The sequence below is a fragment of the Ambystoma mexicanum genome, chromosome 3q, assembly GCF_040938575.1.
Source record: "Ambystoma mexicanum isolate Mex_15411 chromosome 3q, UKY_AmexF1_1, whole genome shotgun sequence".
NCBI lineage: Eukaryota > Metazoa > Chordata > Amphibia > Caudata > Ambystomatidae > Ambystoma > Ambystoma mexicanum.
Genome location: NC_090926.1, coordinates 395,068,037 through 395,087,074, shown reverse-complemented (window position 1 = coordinate 395,087,074; position 19,038 = coordinate 395,068,037). Strand labels below are relative to the sequence as shown.

The window sequence follows — 19,038 nt, the reverse complement described above, 5'->3', positions numbered from 1 at the left end:
GGACGCTCTTGCCCACGGACACACCCTGGAACTTCAACGGAAGTGTCCCCGGTTACCACCAGTGGCCCGGCAGGAGAACCACGTCCCTCAGCTGCTGCTGGAGTTTCGGGCCATGTTAAGGAAAGGTGTGATAGAGCTCGTCCCAAAGATGCTCCGGGGCTCAGGAGTGTACCCAAGATACTTCCTCGTCAAAAAGAAGACTGGGGGCTGGAGGCCCATCCTCAACCTTCGTCATCTAAACAAATGCATCAAATACCAAAAATTCTGGATGGTCACTCTTCAGCACATGTTCAGACAGCTGGAAGAAGGGGACTTCTTGTCGTTGCTGGTCTTAGAGGATGCATACTTCCACATCCCCATCCACAAGGGGCACTGCAAGTTCCTGCGTTTCGTGGTTCAAGGGAAGCACTACCAATTCAAGACCCTTCCCTTCGGATTGAAGTCAGCACCAAGGGTCTTCACCAAATGCCTCGCGCCAGTGGCGGCGCAGCTGCGACTATGGGGGATTCACATCTACCCTTATCTAGAAGACTGGCTCATCCGGGCTAGCTCGTAAGAGATCGCCGTCAACCACACGGCGAGGACCGTTCGCTTGCTGACGGATCTGGGGTTCTCTGTGAACTTTGCAAAGTCCTGCTTGACTCCATCGCAGGATGCGCTGATCCCGACTCTACACAGTGTCATGCCTGGCGTCTGTCGGAGGAGAGGATAGCGGCCATCTTGGGCAAGGTACAACGGCTGTTGGCCCTGAAGATCGCCACGGTAAGGTCCTTCAAGTCTCTGCTCGGCATGATGTCGTCATGCATCTACCTCATTCGGCTGTGCAGGCTACGGATGCGTCCCCTGCAGGAGTTCGTCGACGCTCATTGGATAAAGGTGTCGGGAAGCTCGAGGACAAGATCACCACCATATCGCTCGACAGAAGCTCTCATCGAATGTGGAGAGTTTGCGCTCATTTGTCCGCGCTGATTTCCAGACCCCACCGCACCAGGAGACGGTCACGACGGATGCCTCCCTAGGAAGATGGGGAGCACACACTGGAAGTCTTCACGCAAGAGGCCTGTGGCTACCGGAGGAGAAAACGTTGCACATCAACGTGTTGGAGCTGAGGGCAGTGTTTTGGGCCCTCAAGTCTTTCCTTCTGTCCCTCAAGGGCAAGGTGGTGCGGGTCTTCACGGTCAATACCACCACAATGTTTTACATCCAGAAGCCGAGGGGGGCACCAGGTCCCCGGTGCTCTCCAAAGAAACGCAGGACCTAGGGATGTTCTTCATCCCATTTCATCTGGCAGGAGTGAAGAACACCATTGCCGACTCGCTCAGCAGCGAGCTGCGCTCTAGCCATAAGTGGGAGCTTCGGCAGGACTAAGTGGATCACATGTTCCGCAGATGGGGCAATCCCCAGATCGATCTATTTCCGACAATGACGAACGCCAAGTGCCGGAGGTTCGCCAGCAGGTTTCCCCAGCCGGGGAGCATGGGGGACGCATTCTCATGGCCTGTTTCTGTATGCGTTCCCTCCGTTGCTGTTGCTTCTTCGACTAGTCAATCAACTCAGACGGTCCCGGTGCAGGGTGATCCTCGTCGCACTGGAGTGGCCGAGGCAGATCTGGTACCCGGACCTTCTCGATATCTCAGCGTCCCCTCCAGTCAAGTTTCCGATGGTCGCAGATCTTCTAGCCAGAGAAGGAGGTGTAATTCTGCACCACGACCCCGGATCGCTGAACCTGAAGGCCTGGCTCCTGCAGCATTAGAGTCCGGGAGTTACGACTTCCCAACGGATTGCAAGGAGGTACTTGCCAAGGTCAGAGCATCATCTACTCTTAAATGCTACGGACATAAATGGAAGAGGTTCGCTGTTTGGTGCCGTGCACAGAAGATCGACCCTCTACGAGTCATAGCTCTGCAAGTGCTACCGTATTTGCTGTCGTTGGCCAAAGCAGGACTGGCACATGCTTCCATCAAAGTTCATCTGGCGGCTATATCCCACTACACCAGATCTCCGGGACGGTTGTCGCTATGGTCCCACCGTCTGGTTTAGGAGTTTGTCAGGGGATTGTTTCGTTCGTTCCCGCCGGTGAAGGCTCGAGGCCCGGCGTGGGAACTCAGTGGTGCTGACTAGGCTCATGGGCCCTCCATTCGAACCTATGCAGACAGTTCCACTGAAGTTCTTGTCGTGGAAGACTGCGTTCCTCGTGGCCATCACATCTGCACGACGGGTAGGTGAGATTCAGGCCCTGTCCTGTAAGCCACCTTATTCCTTATTTGACATTTCACTACACAAGGGTGGTGCTGCAGACGCACCCCTATTTCATGCCCAAGATGCTGTCGGACTTTCATCTAAACGATCCCTTGGTGTTGCCTGTTTTTTTTCCGATGCCTTTGTCGCCGGCCAAGAGGACTTTGCACTCGCCGAAGTTCTACGTGGACCGCACAAATAGTTTCCGGAAGTCATCACAACTTTTTGTGAACTTTGGCCCTGTGAGCCATGGGAAGGCCCTCTCCAAGGCTTCCATTTCCAGGTGGCTCTCCGGCTGCATCACCCATTGTCACCGGTTGGCAAACTGCGGCGTTCCTGTCTGGTGTACCCCTGCTGGACATCTGCAGGGCTGCTACGTGGAGGTCGACTCACACCTTCACAAGATTCTACTGCATCGACCGGGATTCCAGGGAGGAGTCCAGGGTCGGCCAAGCAGTGCTGCGCAACCTGTTCGCTTGAAGCTTAGCCTGGTGATGGGGTAAGAGATGCTTATGTTGTGCCTTTGCCACCTCCCGTGGTTGTGCATGTGTGTACTGCTATGTATTCTATATTCATGAGCCTGTGAATCCATGCCAGACCCCATGCTAGAGAAGGAACAAGTTACTTACCTGCAACTGTTGTTCTCCAGCATGGGTCTGGCATGGATTCACATGTGAACCCTCCTGCTAACCCCTATGTGGCGCTTCTCTTGGTTCTACTGCCACTTTACGTGCTACTGAATCTGAAGATAGCTGCCAGAGGAGGGGCTTAGGTTGAGGGCACTCATTGGCTGGGGGCAGTATGACCCAGAGCTCAGTGATTGGTTGTTAGGAGAAAAACAGTTCAGAAATTAAACTTTTTCTTTACCGAGAATTCCCAGCCTGACAACGGGGAATATTCATGAGCATGTGAATCCATGCCTGAGAACAGTTACAGGTAAGTAACTTGTTCCTTTATATCCCGTCAAACCCCTGAATCGTTAAAACATGCCTTGGTGATACCTCTTCTAAAAAAGCCCTCACTTGATGCTTCTCTCCTCTCTAATTATCGGCTCATTTCTCTGCTCCCTTTTCTTATGAAGCTATTGGAGGCCTTGGTTACACCTCAGCTAAGGTCCTTTCTTGAAGCCTCAAATATCCTTGACCCTTTTCAACTTGGCTTTCGTCCACTTATGGGTACGTAGTCTTTTTGGTGTCAGTGGTTGATGACCTTACCACTAACCGAGATCAGGGTGGTGTGGCGGCCCTAATATTGCTAGATCTTTCTGCCGCTTTTGATACCATTTCAGACTTTTATTCAGTATAAACCATCAAGCCAGATATTCAAAAACAAGTTTTATGAACTAGACAATGGTACAAATGTGTTTAAAAGGATATAGTACAGTACAAATTGTTAAAAGTATAAGATCAATACATACAACAGCAAACCATATGCATTTCTCAGCCAAAACCCAGCAATGTTGAGTATACAATTGCGAAGGTAAAAGGCAAGGGAGCAACCTTGTCTGGCCATCAACGACCATCTAATTCAAGCCTTGCATATCTCAAAGCCATAGCTCTTTGCCACCCCGCCCTGTAAAGGTAATGGGCAGATGAAAACACAATGTGGGGGTGTAAGCGCTGACTAAGAGCAGAAGTATGAATCCCTATCTCCCTTAGAATAGGTCGAAGATACGTGGATCTCAGTAGCAGGGTCTTGTCACAAATCAGCAAAAAATGGAAGGTTGTTTCATTGGCTACCCCACACAATGGACACATACTCTACGGCCCTCCATGAGTGAGTAAAGAAAACAACTGCGAGTATCCCCAACCTTAAACGCAAATACAAGGATTTTTCAAATGGCAGAGAAATTGTATCCAGGTAGGAATTTAATCCAGGTTTCAGCCTAAACTGAAGATGGTCTAAACCCATCTTTAGTTTGGCAGCATCTACCATACGATTTTCATTGGCTCTCCCTTTAGCTGCATTTATTAAACACTTAATAGCTGGTAAAGCCAAATCTTGGGGGTTCTCCCACGTGTCATATGCGTCCAGGCTTTGGAGGGTTCGCTTAACATGTAAAAGCCATTTTCCGCCCTCCAATGACATGAAATGGGACCAAGCATCCCGAAGTTTTTCTGGGCCTTGTCGCTTACCTAGTCTGGCCCAAAAGTGAACCGGTTTAATGGTAACTTAAAAACCGACTGGCACACATTCAAGCTCCAAATAGACCAGAGAAGAGGGGGCGCTAAGTGGGAGTATCAACAATGTTTTAAAAAAATGTGTGTTCACAGGTGCTCATCTTACTAACATTGGCATAACCCATAACTCTGAGCTATACATTGAAGCAGATAGAGCTTGTTTTTGATGCAAGACTGTGGCTGGGGATAATGCACCACTACCATGTTTAACGAAGAAAGACATTATAGCTCCACTAAATTTCTCCAGGGTAATTACAGATGTGTGGATTCGTGCTGCCCAGCCACTAGACTTGTGAAATCTGACTCCCAAATAATCATAACAAGTTACCCGTTGCAATGGGGAACCTCCTACCATCACATTACTGGTCTATATTTGAAAGATTGATGTTTAAACACCATTGCCTTGGATTTTCTCAATGTTCAAAGTAAGGAACAACTCATTACATTTGGCCAAACAAATAGACTGAGATTTTCTCAAACCTTGTGGGGTTGTGGCAATCAAGACCGCATTTGGTAGAGGCTGGACACCCAGAAGAGCATCTAAGATTTCTTGGATGTAAATATTAAAAAGGAGGGGAGCCAAGTTACAGCCTCGTCTAACACCCATATCTACATCAAAGGCTTATGTCAACTCACCACTCGACCAATAACGTACACAGGCATTATTTCCAGAATATAGCTGACATATTATAGAGATCAAGTTAGATGGTGCCTTACGAGCTGAGACGATCTGCCAGAGAGTCGCTCTAGAGAGAGAGAATCAAACACGGTCCTTGGGTCCAAAAATACTGCATATAAATACTTTCCAAAAAAAACAGTTTTGAAGATTAACATGAAAAGCATAAAACACTGGGCCATCGTACCCCTGTGTTTCCTAAATCCAGCTTGAAGATCGCTAATAACGTTATCCATATCGCCCACTATTGCAAAGGTTTTGATTCCATCGATCATGCCACTCTCCTGGTCAGGATTTGGGAAGCTGGTATTTCTGGCCTCGTACTTGATTGGTTCCTTGTCTTTTTATCATCCCACTCTCAATCTGTTTTCTCATTTCCTTTTAAATCCTCTCCTGTCCCTGTTTCATGTGGGGTCCCACAGGGCTCAGCACTTTCACTGTTGCTTTTTAATATCTACATTCAGCCTCTGGCCAGCCTTATCCACTCCCATGGCTTTCATTTTTATTCATATGCTGATGACACCCAGTTACTCTTTAGGCTTGATCTTGAGCACAAGGGGACTGCTGTTCGCCTTAGGGCTTGCCTTGAAGCTGTGGGTGAGTGGATTGGGCTATATTGGCTGAAACTCAACAGGTATAAGACTGAGGTCCTGGTGGTTGGCCCCTCCTCTTCTTTGTGGACCTCAGATTTTTGGCACCCTACTTTGGGTCCACTTCCAGCCCAAGTACAGTTAGTAAAAATTCAAACTCATTATAACTTGATGCTCAGATTGGTGCTATTTGTAGTGCAGGTTTTTTAAGCTGGAGCAGCTGAAGAAAGTAATTACTTATATTCCTGCCAGTCTTCATGCTCCTGTCATTGCTGCCACTGTTAATTGCAGCCTTGACTACTGCAATGCCACTTTGGTACACCTACCATCTTACTTATTACATCGTTTCGAAGTGCTGCAGAATGATGCAGTCTGTCTGGCCATAGGAATACCTTATGCTGAGCCTGTATCCCCGGCACGCATTAAGTTCAAATCACTTGGTATGATCCACTCTGTCTTTCATAGTAAAGATTGTTTATCTTTACAGGAGAAAATAATACCTTATTGTCCCGCGCTCACGCCGTGCTCTGCCTCCTCAGCCCTCTTAGAACGCTGCAACGGCCTTGCCTTTTCTGCAGCTGGCCCTAAGCTCTGGAAATAGCTTTTTTATTGGTCTATTCAAGATTTTAATCAATTTAGGGTCAGCCTTAAAACGTACCTATTTGCATAATTCCCTTTTGCTTTGCTGTCTGCATCTTTTCAGCACCATGATGCCTTTTGGTGATTTAAAATAGAAATATATAGATGAGCACCGGCCAATAGCTTACTACAGCATGGTACTAGAACCAATTGAAGTGGGTTAAGCCATGGGGTCCAGTCTTAAAAAAAATGTGGTCCTAGATGCACTCCTTGTTGTAGCAGTACCTCATACAGTAACAGCATTACTGTTGAAAACAAAAACCCAACAATGTCTTTTTCAAAATGTATGAAACATGAGCTAATTTTGTTGAATTTTTCAAACGTAACTTTAACAAAATGCCCAATTCTGAATCCCACTTCATTGTCGCTGGGCCCAGCTGAACTGTGAAACCCATGATTGCATCACTGCAACTGCTTCATTTGCAAGTCCCTGGAAAGATCATTATAATGTGCCACTTCAAAATGTGGACCTTTTCAATGTGCCATGCAAGTCTGGGGAAGCACAACACCCCGGCCATGCAAGGCCTGTTGGGCATGCGTGCTGGGGTACTGAAAAGTGTCAAAAGGAAACGATTATTCACTTTAATAGGCCAGCCCAATAATTATTTGACGGCTGCTTCTTGTAGTTAAGGGAGCACTGTCACTGGGCTGGCTTGGCTCATTTATAATCAGTGGTGCGGTTGGTGCCCCATAGCCCATTATGGATGAGCCACCATGGCCTGTATCATTATAAAGGAACAAAGGTTATGGTACCTGTCACTGAACAATGCGATATTCCAGACATGCCAGACAGGTGGACAGTGGTGAATGCAACATTAGGCTCAGTGCAGATCCTTTGGCCCTTAGTGAATTTTGAAGTGATATACCATTTTCCAGATTATTCTACAGGAGCAGCAATCGATCTAGCACAGTAGTACGACATGTTGAGTGGCAAGATGAAGAGAGACTTGGAAGGTCATATCTGGGATGGTATTGATACTACAGCATCAGTGTGGAGAGTGTATAAGAAAAACATGAATGAAGATAGGCTGGGGCACTTAGAAAAGGCTACTTGATTAATAAGAAGTACTCCGCTCTCCTATATAGATGCAAGCCTGGGTGAGCTGCCTGCAATTCTCGACTTAAGCAGTGTAAATCAGAGTTTGCATCCAAGTCTCATATTGAACATCACTGTGCAAGTTTAGTTGAGATCACATAGGAAGATACCCGGGATTACTTGAATCCAAGATTACATCACTCACCAGTCCTGGCCTGAAGCGATTAATGAAGTTTCAGGAGTGTCATCTGCTTGCTCTTTGGTAATGGAGGAACATATGAAGGTGTTCCCAGCAGGCAGTGGAAGCTTGTGGAGTGTCCCTTCTCTGCTTATGGGGCCGTCGGAGGAGTGTGGGCCCCTACCTACTGGATCGGGACTGATCCATGGTCCAGGTGCCAGTGGATTCGGTAATTGGCTAATTTGCTTGGGCCTATTTTAGCTCAGGCTGGCGGGCCGTTAAAAGGCCATGTCCGCCCTCCTGGCAGGGCATGAAAGTCATATTAGTTCACTTAAGAGGCAGGGAAACCCCTCCTAGCATTTAGGGATCGAGAGGCCTTTTTCCAACTTTGTAGTGTTAATAAAAGTCTTTGACCAAAAATATACCACCACTGTGTCCGACTCATACTTCTACACCCTTATATAATCCATAGTGATGATCACTACATTGCGAGTGCTCCTGAATTGAACCGATATATGTGGAATTGAACGGAAACCGAGTGGATTTTGTGTGTAACCTTTGCTGCTTAATGCGTGGACAAACACAAGCAAGGCTAGTTAACGACTCTCAGTGGCAGCATCTGTTGGGAAATTGAAGCAGAAGGACTGACACTTAATGGAACAAGATTTACTGTGAATAATAGCTGCATCCATCCTATCTAAGGACTGGCACAATTTGTGCTTGTTACCCAGAATGAAAGAGATTCAAGATATTGGCCTGCAGAACTGAAAATTCGAATGTATCTTTAGTAAACCGTTCATTTGACCGTACAGCTTACCCCAAACAGACCATCAACAGAGCCATGATTACCGATAAGGCGCCGCCGAGCTGCAAAAAGCCACGATTGATAAAACCCAGTATGCTGTGTGGCTGTGACGCAAATCCCTGTATGGTACATAGCCATGCCCAGTGACACAGATAAGTGAGACGTCGTATATGAAGTTGAGGCTCGGTTTCACCTAAGAACTGGAGGGAATGTCACGTGGGATATCAGTAACCAGTCAGTGACTGATTACATATATTGGAAAAGTCCATCATGGATGCAGACTGCACATGCTAGGGGAAAATGCAATTGTACAAGCAGGCGATGTGGTGTTGAAAAAGCACCCAGGTTCAGAGGACATTATGCTTGGAAGTATGCTGTTTAAATGTAACATACTAAATGTGTATTACCATCTAATGTATGGTTCTCATTGTAAAACTCGGATGGATCTGTGCTGGGGTGGGGAGGGCAATTTTTCAGGATATTCTGCCTGTTTGCCTGTCTGTTTCTCTATAGATGTAAGGAAGCAATTCTGTCTCTACTAAGTAGTGCTACCTTGAACCGAGTTTAGATTTGTTTGTAGTTATGACATACTTTAACCTAATGCATTGCACTTTTGCAAGAGACAAATGTCTGAAGAACAACATGAGCTTTTCATGAAGTAAGCGCATCGCTCTACATAATGAGCCTAGTGCCCCAGGTCTGTCTTACTAAATAAGACCTGCAGTGATCCATAGTGCATGGCATGGTGTTTGCAAGTGGGCAGGCAGAGAGAGTGGAGAACAGACCATATGTTTAATGGTAGCCTGTTAGTGATGCCAGCCCCAGGTTTCACATTCGCTAATTATTTAAATTTTGTTGTTAAAGCCAAAAAATGACATTGATTCTCTGTGGTGTGTAAGGAACTCAAGGTGGCAACAGTAAAGATGGACACAAGTGATTACAGTTCAAAGGTGTTTATTAAACTGTATAAATGAGTTGGAAAAACGCCTAATCTAAACCTAAATCTAAGATGGGAGCAAGCTACGACCACCAAACAATAATAAGGCAGTCGTAGTGGCGTCCTGCCAAATAAAAAGGCCTATACTAAAAAAAAAAAAAAACACAAGAAAGAAGTGTTCACAAATGATAGGTCAGTATGTTATAGCTGAAGGGGGGTCTCCCTTCTCCATGTTTTTTAGCACAGGACAAGGCCGGACCTTTAAGCACAGCACACTCCTGGGCCTCGCCATCACAAGGTTACAGCTTCTTTCCACAATGCCAGGTCCTTCTGGGGCCAAGTCTCTTTCCTGCAAAGTCTCTTTCCTTAGAAGGCCTGCTGAACCATAAACAATTAACAAAACTAAAGTTCCTTTGGTAATCTTTCATGCTGGGAGATTGCTCTTCGCCCCTTGGATCTCCCTCAGCCGGTCTCCAAACCTTCTTGCAATGTTAGCCTCCCTCAATTGGGTTCACTACGGCCTTTCACTCAAAAGTAGCATTCGACAGTCTCACTGTCTTATTCATTGCTGGCATCCCTCAGCCAGGTTCACACTTGTCGCCACAATGTTCACAGGTATATCACTGTATACTCCCATTTTGCAGGCATCCTTCTGTCGGGTTCACATTTGCCAATTTCACAGTTCACTCAGTTTTATCACAATACAGAATTTACTTCTTAGCTTTTCTCTTGGCATCCCTCCGTTGGGTTCGCATAGCCATTCTAAAAGTTCATAATTCAATTATTTCATCAGAAAAAGCGTGGGATTCCCTTCCCCTAGTTTCCTTTTGACACCGATCACAAGACCTCTCAGGTTCTTCCCTTTATCTAAGTTCGGGTCTCAGCCCCCAGTCAGGCTTCATACAGTTTTCCTCTCTGTGTCAAAGACTTTCAAGTGTACGAGGGGTTTTGCTCGACCCTCGTAGGACCACTTTGATACTTCACACCAGCCTCTCCTAAGGCCTCTTGGTTTTTGTAGTTTCCACCAAAACAACGCAACAGAAAAGGGCTTCAGTCAGTGTCCTTCGAAAGAGCGCTGTGACCCCGACTACTCTGCTTCTGAACCTTTTAAAGTTCAATTGCACAAGTTCTTTGTTCAACCATGCTGCCGCCTGCAACCTTGCGCCCAGCACAGTTCGGTTTTACTATATGTCTTCTCCGACTCACCGGCTGTGCTGAAGTGTTGGAGTTTCTTGTCTCGGGAGTCGAGGACGGCACCACAGCGGCAAGCGCTTCTCCCTGCATTGATTATCGGCGCGGGAGGGCCCTGTGTGCCGTTGACATCTGTCACACCACACACCAGTTGGACTTCCCGGTCTTATGCTTTCCCTTTCGTAGGCTTCACAGATCTGCATTCAGCCTTGCTCGAAGTGTGCTTTCGTGCTCTGCCTTTTATCCCTGTGGGGGAGGGAAAGGGCTGTCAGGTATGTGTAGTTATTGTTAATTGCCTGACTCTGCATGACCCTTATGTTGGGACATGTCCGGTAAATGGCCCTGGTGTTCCGTTGCCTGTCACTGTGTAGGAAAGTGTTTGTGTTGGAAAAGGGGGTGTGGGTAGGACCGCTGAGTGTCCTACAAGGTAGGATGGGGAAAAGGTATTATAAGAAAGTAGGTACCACGTCTCACCCGTCGGTATCCCACTTTCACCCCCTGAGGACCCCTCACCCAGGTGATCCTCCTGCACTGGTCCATCCCCAGGAACTGGATCCAATAGCGATGGCCGTGTCCTGGCCACCTGGATGACAGATCCCCGGGGACTAGCAAGTGAGACACCGTCAGGTTTCTCACAGGTGTCTGATGTCACTGCACACACTTTATATGACATTCAAATATTAAAAAATGTAATGTGGTAGTGGTGTTGATGCAACCCAAACTCAATTTTGAAAACCAATCGAGGGCACATTTCAACAACATGTTTTTTATTTCCGTAGGTCTGCATTTTAAAAGGCTGGTCAAGCCCCAGACCCTGACAGAGTCCCAGCACATCTTTATAGGAACGATCCTCAAATTTGAGCTCCAGTGTTTTCTCGTGTATTTATTGCAGCTATTACCACAGGAATTTTTTCTCAAACCTGTCGCTCAGCGGAGATAATGCCTGGGAACTCTCGCCCAATATCATTTCTTGATGGTGCGGGAAAATGATTTGCCAGTTTTATTGGAACGCTTGCAGGATGGGGCTGAGTAAGGTGGCATTGACAGCCACCTACAGGTTGGGGTTCAAAAGAAAACTAGCACAGTAGGTCAGAGTTTTCATCTAGAGCCAATCCTAAAAAAATACAGTCTTAAATAGGGCAAGGGTCTATGTGGTTTTTGTAGACCTCAAAACCGCATTCGACTGTGTCTGGAGGGAATTGCTGTGGTGAGTGCTAGTCATGGAGAATGACCCCCAGACCTACTGACCTCAATTCAGTCCCTGTATGGGTCCAATAAAGCAACTGTGAGATGGGGCCTTGGGTCCGAGCTAACTGAGCCAATTGACATGCAGAAAGGTATCGGGTAGGGGTGCGTAAAGTAGTGAGCTGACACTGTGTTTCTCAATTTCTGGCTTGTAGGTTTTTCTACTGGATACTGGTAATTATAAATGATAAATTCTGAGTGGTGTGCAGACCCACGATACGGTGCCTCTGTACTGGGCACACTAATTGTAAAGCTAAATGTGAAGTCCTAGGCGATATAGCCTTCGGTGTGGGTTGCACACCCTATCATCCACTATGTGGTTCAGTTGATAGTGTTAGTCTTCATGTGAAAGTTGAGTAAATTCCATGATCGTTCAAAAAAATATAAATGATATACAGTGAACAGGTTTTTAGATATGATTTAATTGCTTGGACAGTAACACAGATGCTGATCTTGCCAATGCATTTCGGACAGTACTTGTCCTTCATCGGGGGTCTAAAGATCTCATCTGATACGTGTCAATCAGTAATGTTAAATATTCATGAACAAAGTTTCAACCATTTGTAGGCACATAATGTAATGACCACAATATCCTGCCGTAATGTCATTAACATCAACATCATTACCCATATACTTTGGCAGAATCAAAGATTCAAAAATCACAATAGGCCACGTGGCGTACACAACAGGGACAACATGTAAGAGAACATTTAGGAAAATGAGAGAACATGGCAAACATTATAATGCAGTGTATCATTATAGCAATCTCCACCTTAGTTTGCAATCTTACCCTAAGGCCATATATTTAACTCTGCCTCTGTGTGCCCATGCTGTATGTTGTATGCTCACATTGTTACTCCGGAGCCTCACTGAATTCAAGTGCTCTTGTGTGCCTTATAAGGAAAAGGGAGTGCCTCTCGTCCTCCATGTAATTAGTATCTATACAATACGTGTATAAAAGACAAGTGCTTAATTCATGCCCACATGTAAAATTCATGCAAGTTCCTAAAGACGCCCCTGCTAAGTGTTAACCGTGTGTGCTTCACTCCTCATCTATCAGTGGGAATCTACTGACCTGCATCGAATTCTAAACGCTGTACGTGGCGAAAGTCAGATTAGCTGTGAAAAAAATTTGTAAATGAAAAGCACAGGCAAATCCTATGTCACAATGCGTATTTAGTCAATTTACTAGTTTTATTCTTACCCCTGTGTTGGGCAGTGCCGGTTCAATCTGATAGGTTCTGTTGGCTCGGGAGACGCAGCGCAGGTATCGTTGCTGTAAATGTAAACTCGCTGGTAGTCATGGTGATGTGAGATCGTGTGGTGGCAATAGGATAGGAATAGTTGCTGGAAAAGCTGCAGGCCACCTTTAAGATGGATGATTGCCAGTCATAAAGCAGTAAAATCACTAATTAGTGGGAAACATGCAGTATACTGTAATGTCTGTTGCTGTGAGACCGGTGTGTTGACATTCTCTCTTAAAAGTGTGTTATATATCGAAAATGCAGCCCTCTGCATTCTGAAGTGGTTAGATAGGGAGTTACTAGTTATATCACATGGCGAGTAACATTCACATGGCTGTATGGAGAGTACTATCTAAAGGTGGAAATAAAATGTATCCTCGAAAGGATGGTTCTCATGGGCTTTAATTGTCTCCGGGGTCATCTATGTGTGAAAATCAATAACTACATTGCATTGCGGGCAGTGTTCTGGATCATTCTACAGTGAGTGCACGCAACGTGGTTGTCTATATGGAAATAATGGGCTCTAGAAGTCTATTAGGTCTGTGTAGTGAACACATTGCTCTGCTAGATTGTGGTTCTCTAAAGTGTGTAGGAAATAACATAGAATAAAATAAAAATGTAAATGATATGCTTGTACCGAAATGCTATCCACCAAATGTAATAATGAGAAACAAATAATAAGAAAAATTGAAGATAACAATAAACCTCAAAATGAAAATCACAAACCGGTATTATGCATGATACCATATGTGTAAACAAGAATTAGTCTATAATATCCAGTGATATCTTGTCTGGCTCTATATAATATGTCATTCATCTTAACTGCTCACAGGAAACAGTCGCAGTCCCAATCCTCATTCATCCCATTGGGGGAGAGAGAATCTAGTCTGTCTATTCAATAAGCTTCGTGTTGAGCTCTTTTCTTCTTTGTGTTTTGTTGCAAGTTACGCTGCTGGATTACTTCTAGTACTTGGAATTTCAATTGTGTTATACTCTGTCCTTTTTCTCCAAAGTGTCTTGCTAAGGCTGACAGGACATTTTTGTTTCTAATGCAGGATTTATGCTCATTCATTCTTACTCATATGTTTCTGCCTGTTTCTCTTACATAGTAGATGCTGCAGGGGCATCTTCTACAGTATACCACATTTTCTGTGAGACATGTAGCGCGGCTTCGAAGTTGAATCTGTACGTGGATAAAATACAAATTCACATTTGATAATGTTGTTACAATTGCCACAGTTGAGGCATGGAAATGTTCTTTGTGCTCTACTTCTCTTTTTCACGTTTGGTTCCACTTGTTTTGACTAGCAAGTTCCTCAGATTGTTACTACCTTGGTATGCAAATACTGGAGGATTAAGGAATAAATCTGTGTTTCTAGCACCACTTGTTACATGTTCCAATTCTTAGTGATGCACCGTTTGATTTGTTCACTGTGCACTGAAAATTTCGATACAAACAAAATTGGTGGGGATTCTTTGGGCACTTTAGCTTGTAGGAGACTCTCCCTTGTCTGTGTCGCAAGTTTTGTTTTTGCAGTCGTCAAGTCTTCCTCCGGGAAGCCCCTGTCACTGAGTTTCTTGCATAATTTATAGCATTCTGTTTTGCACTCTGCTGGATCAATCCCAATCTGTTTGATCTTCCACATCTGTCCATAGGGTAGATTTTTCAGTGTGTTTTGTGGATGAAAGCTTAACCGATTGTAATAGGTTGTCCTGTCTGTTGGCTTGGTAAATAATCTGTTTATCTTGTACATTGTTTTGGACATCAAGAAAATGAATGTCGGGATTGCCAATTTCGGCTTTAAATTGAATCCTTCAGTCTATTGAATTGATGTATGTGCGTATTGGTGCCTCTCCTGTTTAGCTTACATATTAATGAGGTTATCCAAGAGCTGGAGGTGTCTAATCTGGACCCCCCTAAACTTTACTTTCCCTGACATCTTTTTTTGCAGTTGATGCAGTCTTGCTGGTGACGTCCCCCATGGGCCTCAAATTTATCCTGGCAACATTTTTGAGAAAGTTTGATGACCTGAGGCTCGTATCGAACAAAGAGAAGACCAAATCAATGGTCTTAAGATACAGATTGGCTAGGCAGGTTAAATTAGCCATAGTCGTCAAAGTTATTAATACAAGTTTTATTTAATAATAAGGGCATATGAAACTGTTTGAACTGGAATGCCCCAACTTTGTATTGCATTCTACTAATCAGAGGTTTTAAGATACTGTTATGGATTTTAAATGCTTTGATTCTTGCATGTTACGTATTAATGTGTTGTTTTAAACTGTCATTTTAGTATCGCAAGTTGTGCTTATGCACTATCAGTTTTTATTTAATTGTTTGTATATGAAAGCTTCTATGGTTTTGTGCCAAAATAAAGTAATTTTGACAGACAGACTTTAAAAGTGTGACTAAGGGAGGGACCTAAAAAGAAGAGTTTGATGTCAACAGGTTCTGAAACGTGTGCACTTTGGCCCATGGAAAGATTGTTTCCAATTATCTAGTGTTATTTTTTTCTTTTATTGTTTTGGTTTATTCAAACATTTACAATTCTCTCACGCACAATATCAAAAGGAAAAAAAGAAAACATATACATCACATCCTATATGCGAAAATACAAAACATCAATTTTATACAAAAAAAGAAAACAATATACATCAGCTCGTATATACTAAAATACAAAACATCATGTTTTCTGAAGGCTGCAGCATTCTGTATCCACTCAACAACAAAGCCATCAAGCTAATTCTCACCCTAAATAATACATTTGTTCAATCCATATTGCCTACAGTATGTAGGCCTTTGTTCCATTTGTCAACAGATCAGCCGGAGCCGAAGGGCCCATTCAAAAGGCATTCAAGAAGGTAGTATTTAAACACAATTCCCACGACTGCTTCTTATTCTGAGGACGGTGTCCTAACCACTTCACAACCAATGCTGTATGGTTGAAGCCTGTTAGCATAAATAATCATGAACACAGCGTCGTGCTTTACCATCCACTCTGCCAAAATCTTGTGCATGGCCACAGTGGTTTTCATCTTGTCGCACCGCGCAGCGTTGGAAGTGTGGAACGGTGCTGTTCAGTTCCCTTTTGGGCTATTGGCAATGGAAGAGGAAAAATCAATCAATGAGTGGTCTCTCGCATTGGTGCAAAGGTTGCATTGGGTGTAGCACAATAGTTCAAATGTAATGCCACCTTTTCTCTACATTTCTGTGTTCCTGAAAGATTGAATTTGGAAACTGCTACAAAGAATATGATTGTTAGGCGACATTTAACTGTTATGGGTTGGCAACTGAAATCCACTTACCTCTATGAGAGAGAGAGAGAGAGAGAGAGAGAGAGAGAGAGAGAAAGAGAGGGAGAGCGAAAATATCTATATATGTGTATATATATATATACATATATATATATCATTTTTAGCAAGATACTGTGCCTTCAGCTCCCATAAAATTGTAGGTATGTGTTCTTTCATCACTTGGTGCTAAGATCCACTTGGCTGCATCATGTTGTTGCATTTTAAATGTGTTCCAAGTGTCTGCTCTTGTTAATCTCTACTTCCCTGGTTAAAAAAAAAAAAAACAGTTGCTCCTGGGACTCATAATACTCTCCTCTACAGACGAGAGGAAGAGTGGATGTCTGACTGCAGGCAGCCAAATGTATAGGTTTATTTATAATTGTGCAGAAGAAGGCTTCTGCCGCTTTCCGTCGACTCTGCTAGCATTTTGCCAGCAATGCCCAATGTCTAGGTATAGTTACAAAATCTGCTGGCAGTAGCTCTGCCTCTCTCCTTCCTCCACCTGTACAGCATTGTGCCTTCACTAAGCCTCCTTTCATCCATAGGAAAGGGCAAAAGATATATTTCCTACACGTATGTGTGACTGAGTAGAGAATCTCTTTGGCTTCCTGCTGTGTTGTTAATTCGGTTCTATGCCATATTTCTGCATTTTAAAGCATGAACACAAAAAAGACAGATTGTTTTCTGTGCGATCACGGATCAGTCTTTCTAAATCGATTGTTTTCCTGTCGGAAAAAAGGGTAACACCGTTAATTCACCTTGTAGACACACATCTGCTATCTTGAATAATAGCTGGCCAGCCATTTGGAGCTTGATGTCAAAATTGGGCACTATCTGGCGATTAGAAGACTGAGAAGACATGGAAAAACTGCTGATTCTTCTAGAACTTTAAATAAGCCTTTAAAGTCTGGTGTGTGTGATTATGAAACGTATTTCCTGTGATATTTCCTGTGATAATGAGCTATGCTTCAAAACGTTGTAGTGTAAGGAGAGAGCACCCTTTGCCCACATCATAGCAATTTTTTGTTGGTTGTTTTCTTATTTGTAGAGCACAAGCAACACAGCTGAAGGCATCTTCAAGGCGCTGAACAGATCACATCACAAACTACTAACATACATAACCACATTAAACACAAAGTAACAGTCTGTTTGGAACATACCAATTACAGCAAAAAGACAAATAATCGGGTATTCATGTACAAAAACAGGTGAATGAAAGGTCTGCACATTAATTAGTCCTCACATTACTACAATTGAAATAGCTTTCTTATAATTAAATCCTCCACGTTCATATTGCGAATATCTAGGTAATTACAATGCCTAGATGGATGTGCTGTCTGTTGAAAAGTATCTCTATGAACCAACGCAGAAGAGCAATTTCATGTACGTTTTTCTGAAGATACTAGGCAACAAATATATTGTACGTTTGTCGCAATTAACAAGGTGTTTTTTATTTTTGTATTCTTTTTTGCCCACGGTTGTATAGATATGGATGCCCCCTATGATGGCACTGAGGTCACCATCATGTCGGAGGAGATGGAAGGGTATGTCTTGCCAGCTCAGGGACCTCCAAAGAAGAAAAAGAAGAAGTATAAAGGAGCAGTAGATCAGGGGGAACGAGCCAAGAAGCCCAGGTGAGCAGTCTAGTATTGGGGAATGCTGTTATATCTGTAAAATGTTGTAAGAATCCTTGGCCTTTGAGAAACAGGATGTATAAAGGTCTGTCTCTTATATTTGGGTAACTAAAGGGTTAAGTGGGAGGACTTTAAGAGCTAATAACTTTGGAAACAGAGGTGGCGTCCTGCCACGTACATTTAACTTTTTACATAAACATTTTCTGTAAAGGCTTTCTATTTTTCACGCTTTGTATTGCTGTAGAAAAATCTACTTTGATTGAAAGTCATAAACACAAGAGCAAAAACAATATATTGAGTACACATAGCTTTTTATTATTTAGCTTGTGTTTAAATTGCAGATATTTCCCAACACTTTGCTTTTTTTTTAAATTAAGAAAGTTTTTCTTGGGAGAATCAAAGTTCTGCATTTGTGTTGTGTTCATCCTTCGTAAGTAATAAAAGGAAACATATTTGGTACAGAACCAAGTGAACAAAACAAGTACAAATATATTCAGACATGCAAACATGCAAATCAATTTCTGGACAGTGTGAGCAGTTTCAGTGAGCCTTTTTTACAAACAAGTTTTTTGCAATCAATACAATAAAAGGCAAAACAGTGTTCAATACAGAGACAGTCCTATTCAAAGATTGTCATTAAAGTGTGCTTCATTGAAATTTAAAAGGGCACTGGGTGGCCAAAGTTTTTATGACAGGCGGTGGGATGACCTAGTCATCTTATAATGACATGCATGAAGAAGAAAAAAAGGTGAGATGTCATCATCAAAGTTCTTTATTAGGCTTACTATGGCACCTTTTTAAAATCAGTCCTAGCCCCTTTTCACTCGCAGGAAAGTGAATATGAAGAGCTAATATTAAGTTTCACAACACAGGGAGTGATATCTCGCAGTGATATCTCGCAGCCCTTTGCGTAATTTAGAATCTTCCATTTACCAAGTTAGGGTTATGAGAGCTAATAACTCTCATTGTGTCGCTAAACCTCCTATCTCGCAGCCCAATTTATAATCTTTCATTTACAGAGGAAGGGGTGTGTAAACCCTGCCCTCTGTATCGGGGGCTGCCTCATAGAGCTCACCAAAAAATTACAAAAGTAGTCAAAAAGGAATGTACGCTGGTGCACAAAGTAACACAATTTTATTCAGGGCCCCAGA

At 43.7% G+C, this 19,038-nt stretch overlaps 1 protein-coding gene across 3 annotated transcripts in view; it reads left to right on the top strand.

Annotated features, from left to right (window-relative positions):
* The window catches only part of HMGXB3 (HMG-box containing 3), a 1,885,602-nt gene that overhangs the window by 115,422 nt on the left and 1,751,142 nt on the right, over positions 1-19,038 (top strand). For all 3 annotated transcript variants that reach the window (XM_069654075.1, XM_069654073.1, XM_069654076.1), the window contains one exon: positions 17,740-17,887. In XM_069654075.1, the coding sequence (XP_069510176.1) occupies positions 17,742-17,887 (146 nt within the window). In that variant the 5' untranslated portion in view covers positions 17,740-17,741. The remainder of the gene's footprint in view (positions 1-17,739; positions 17,888-19,038) is intronic.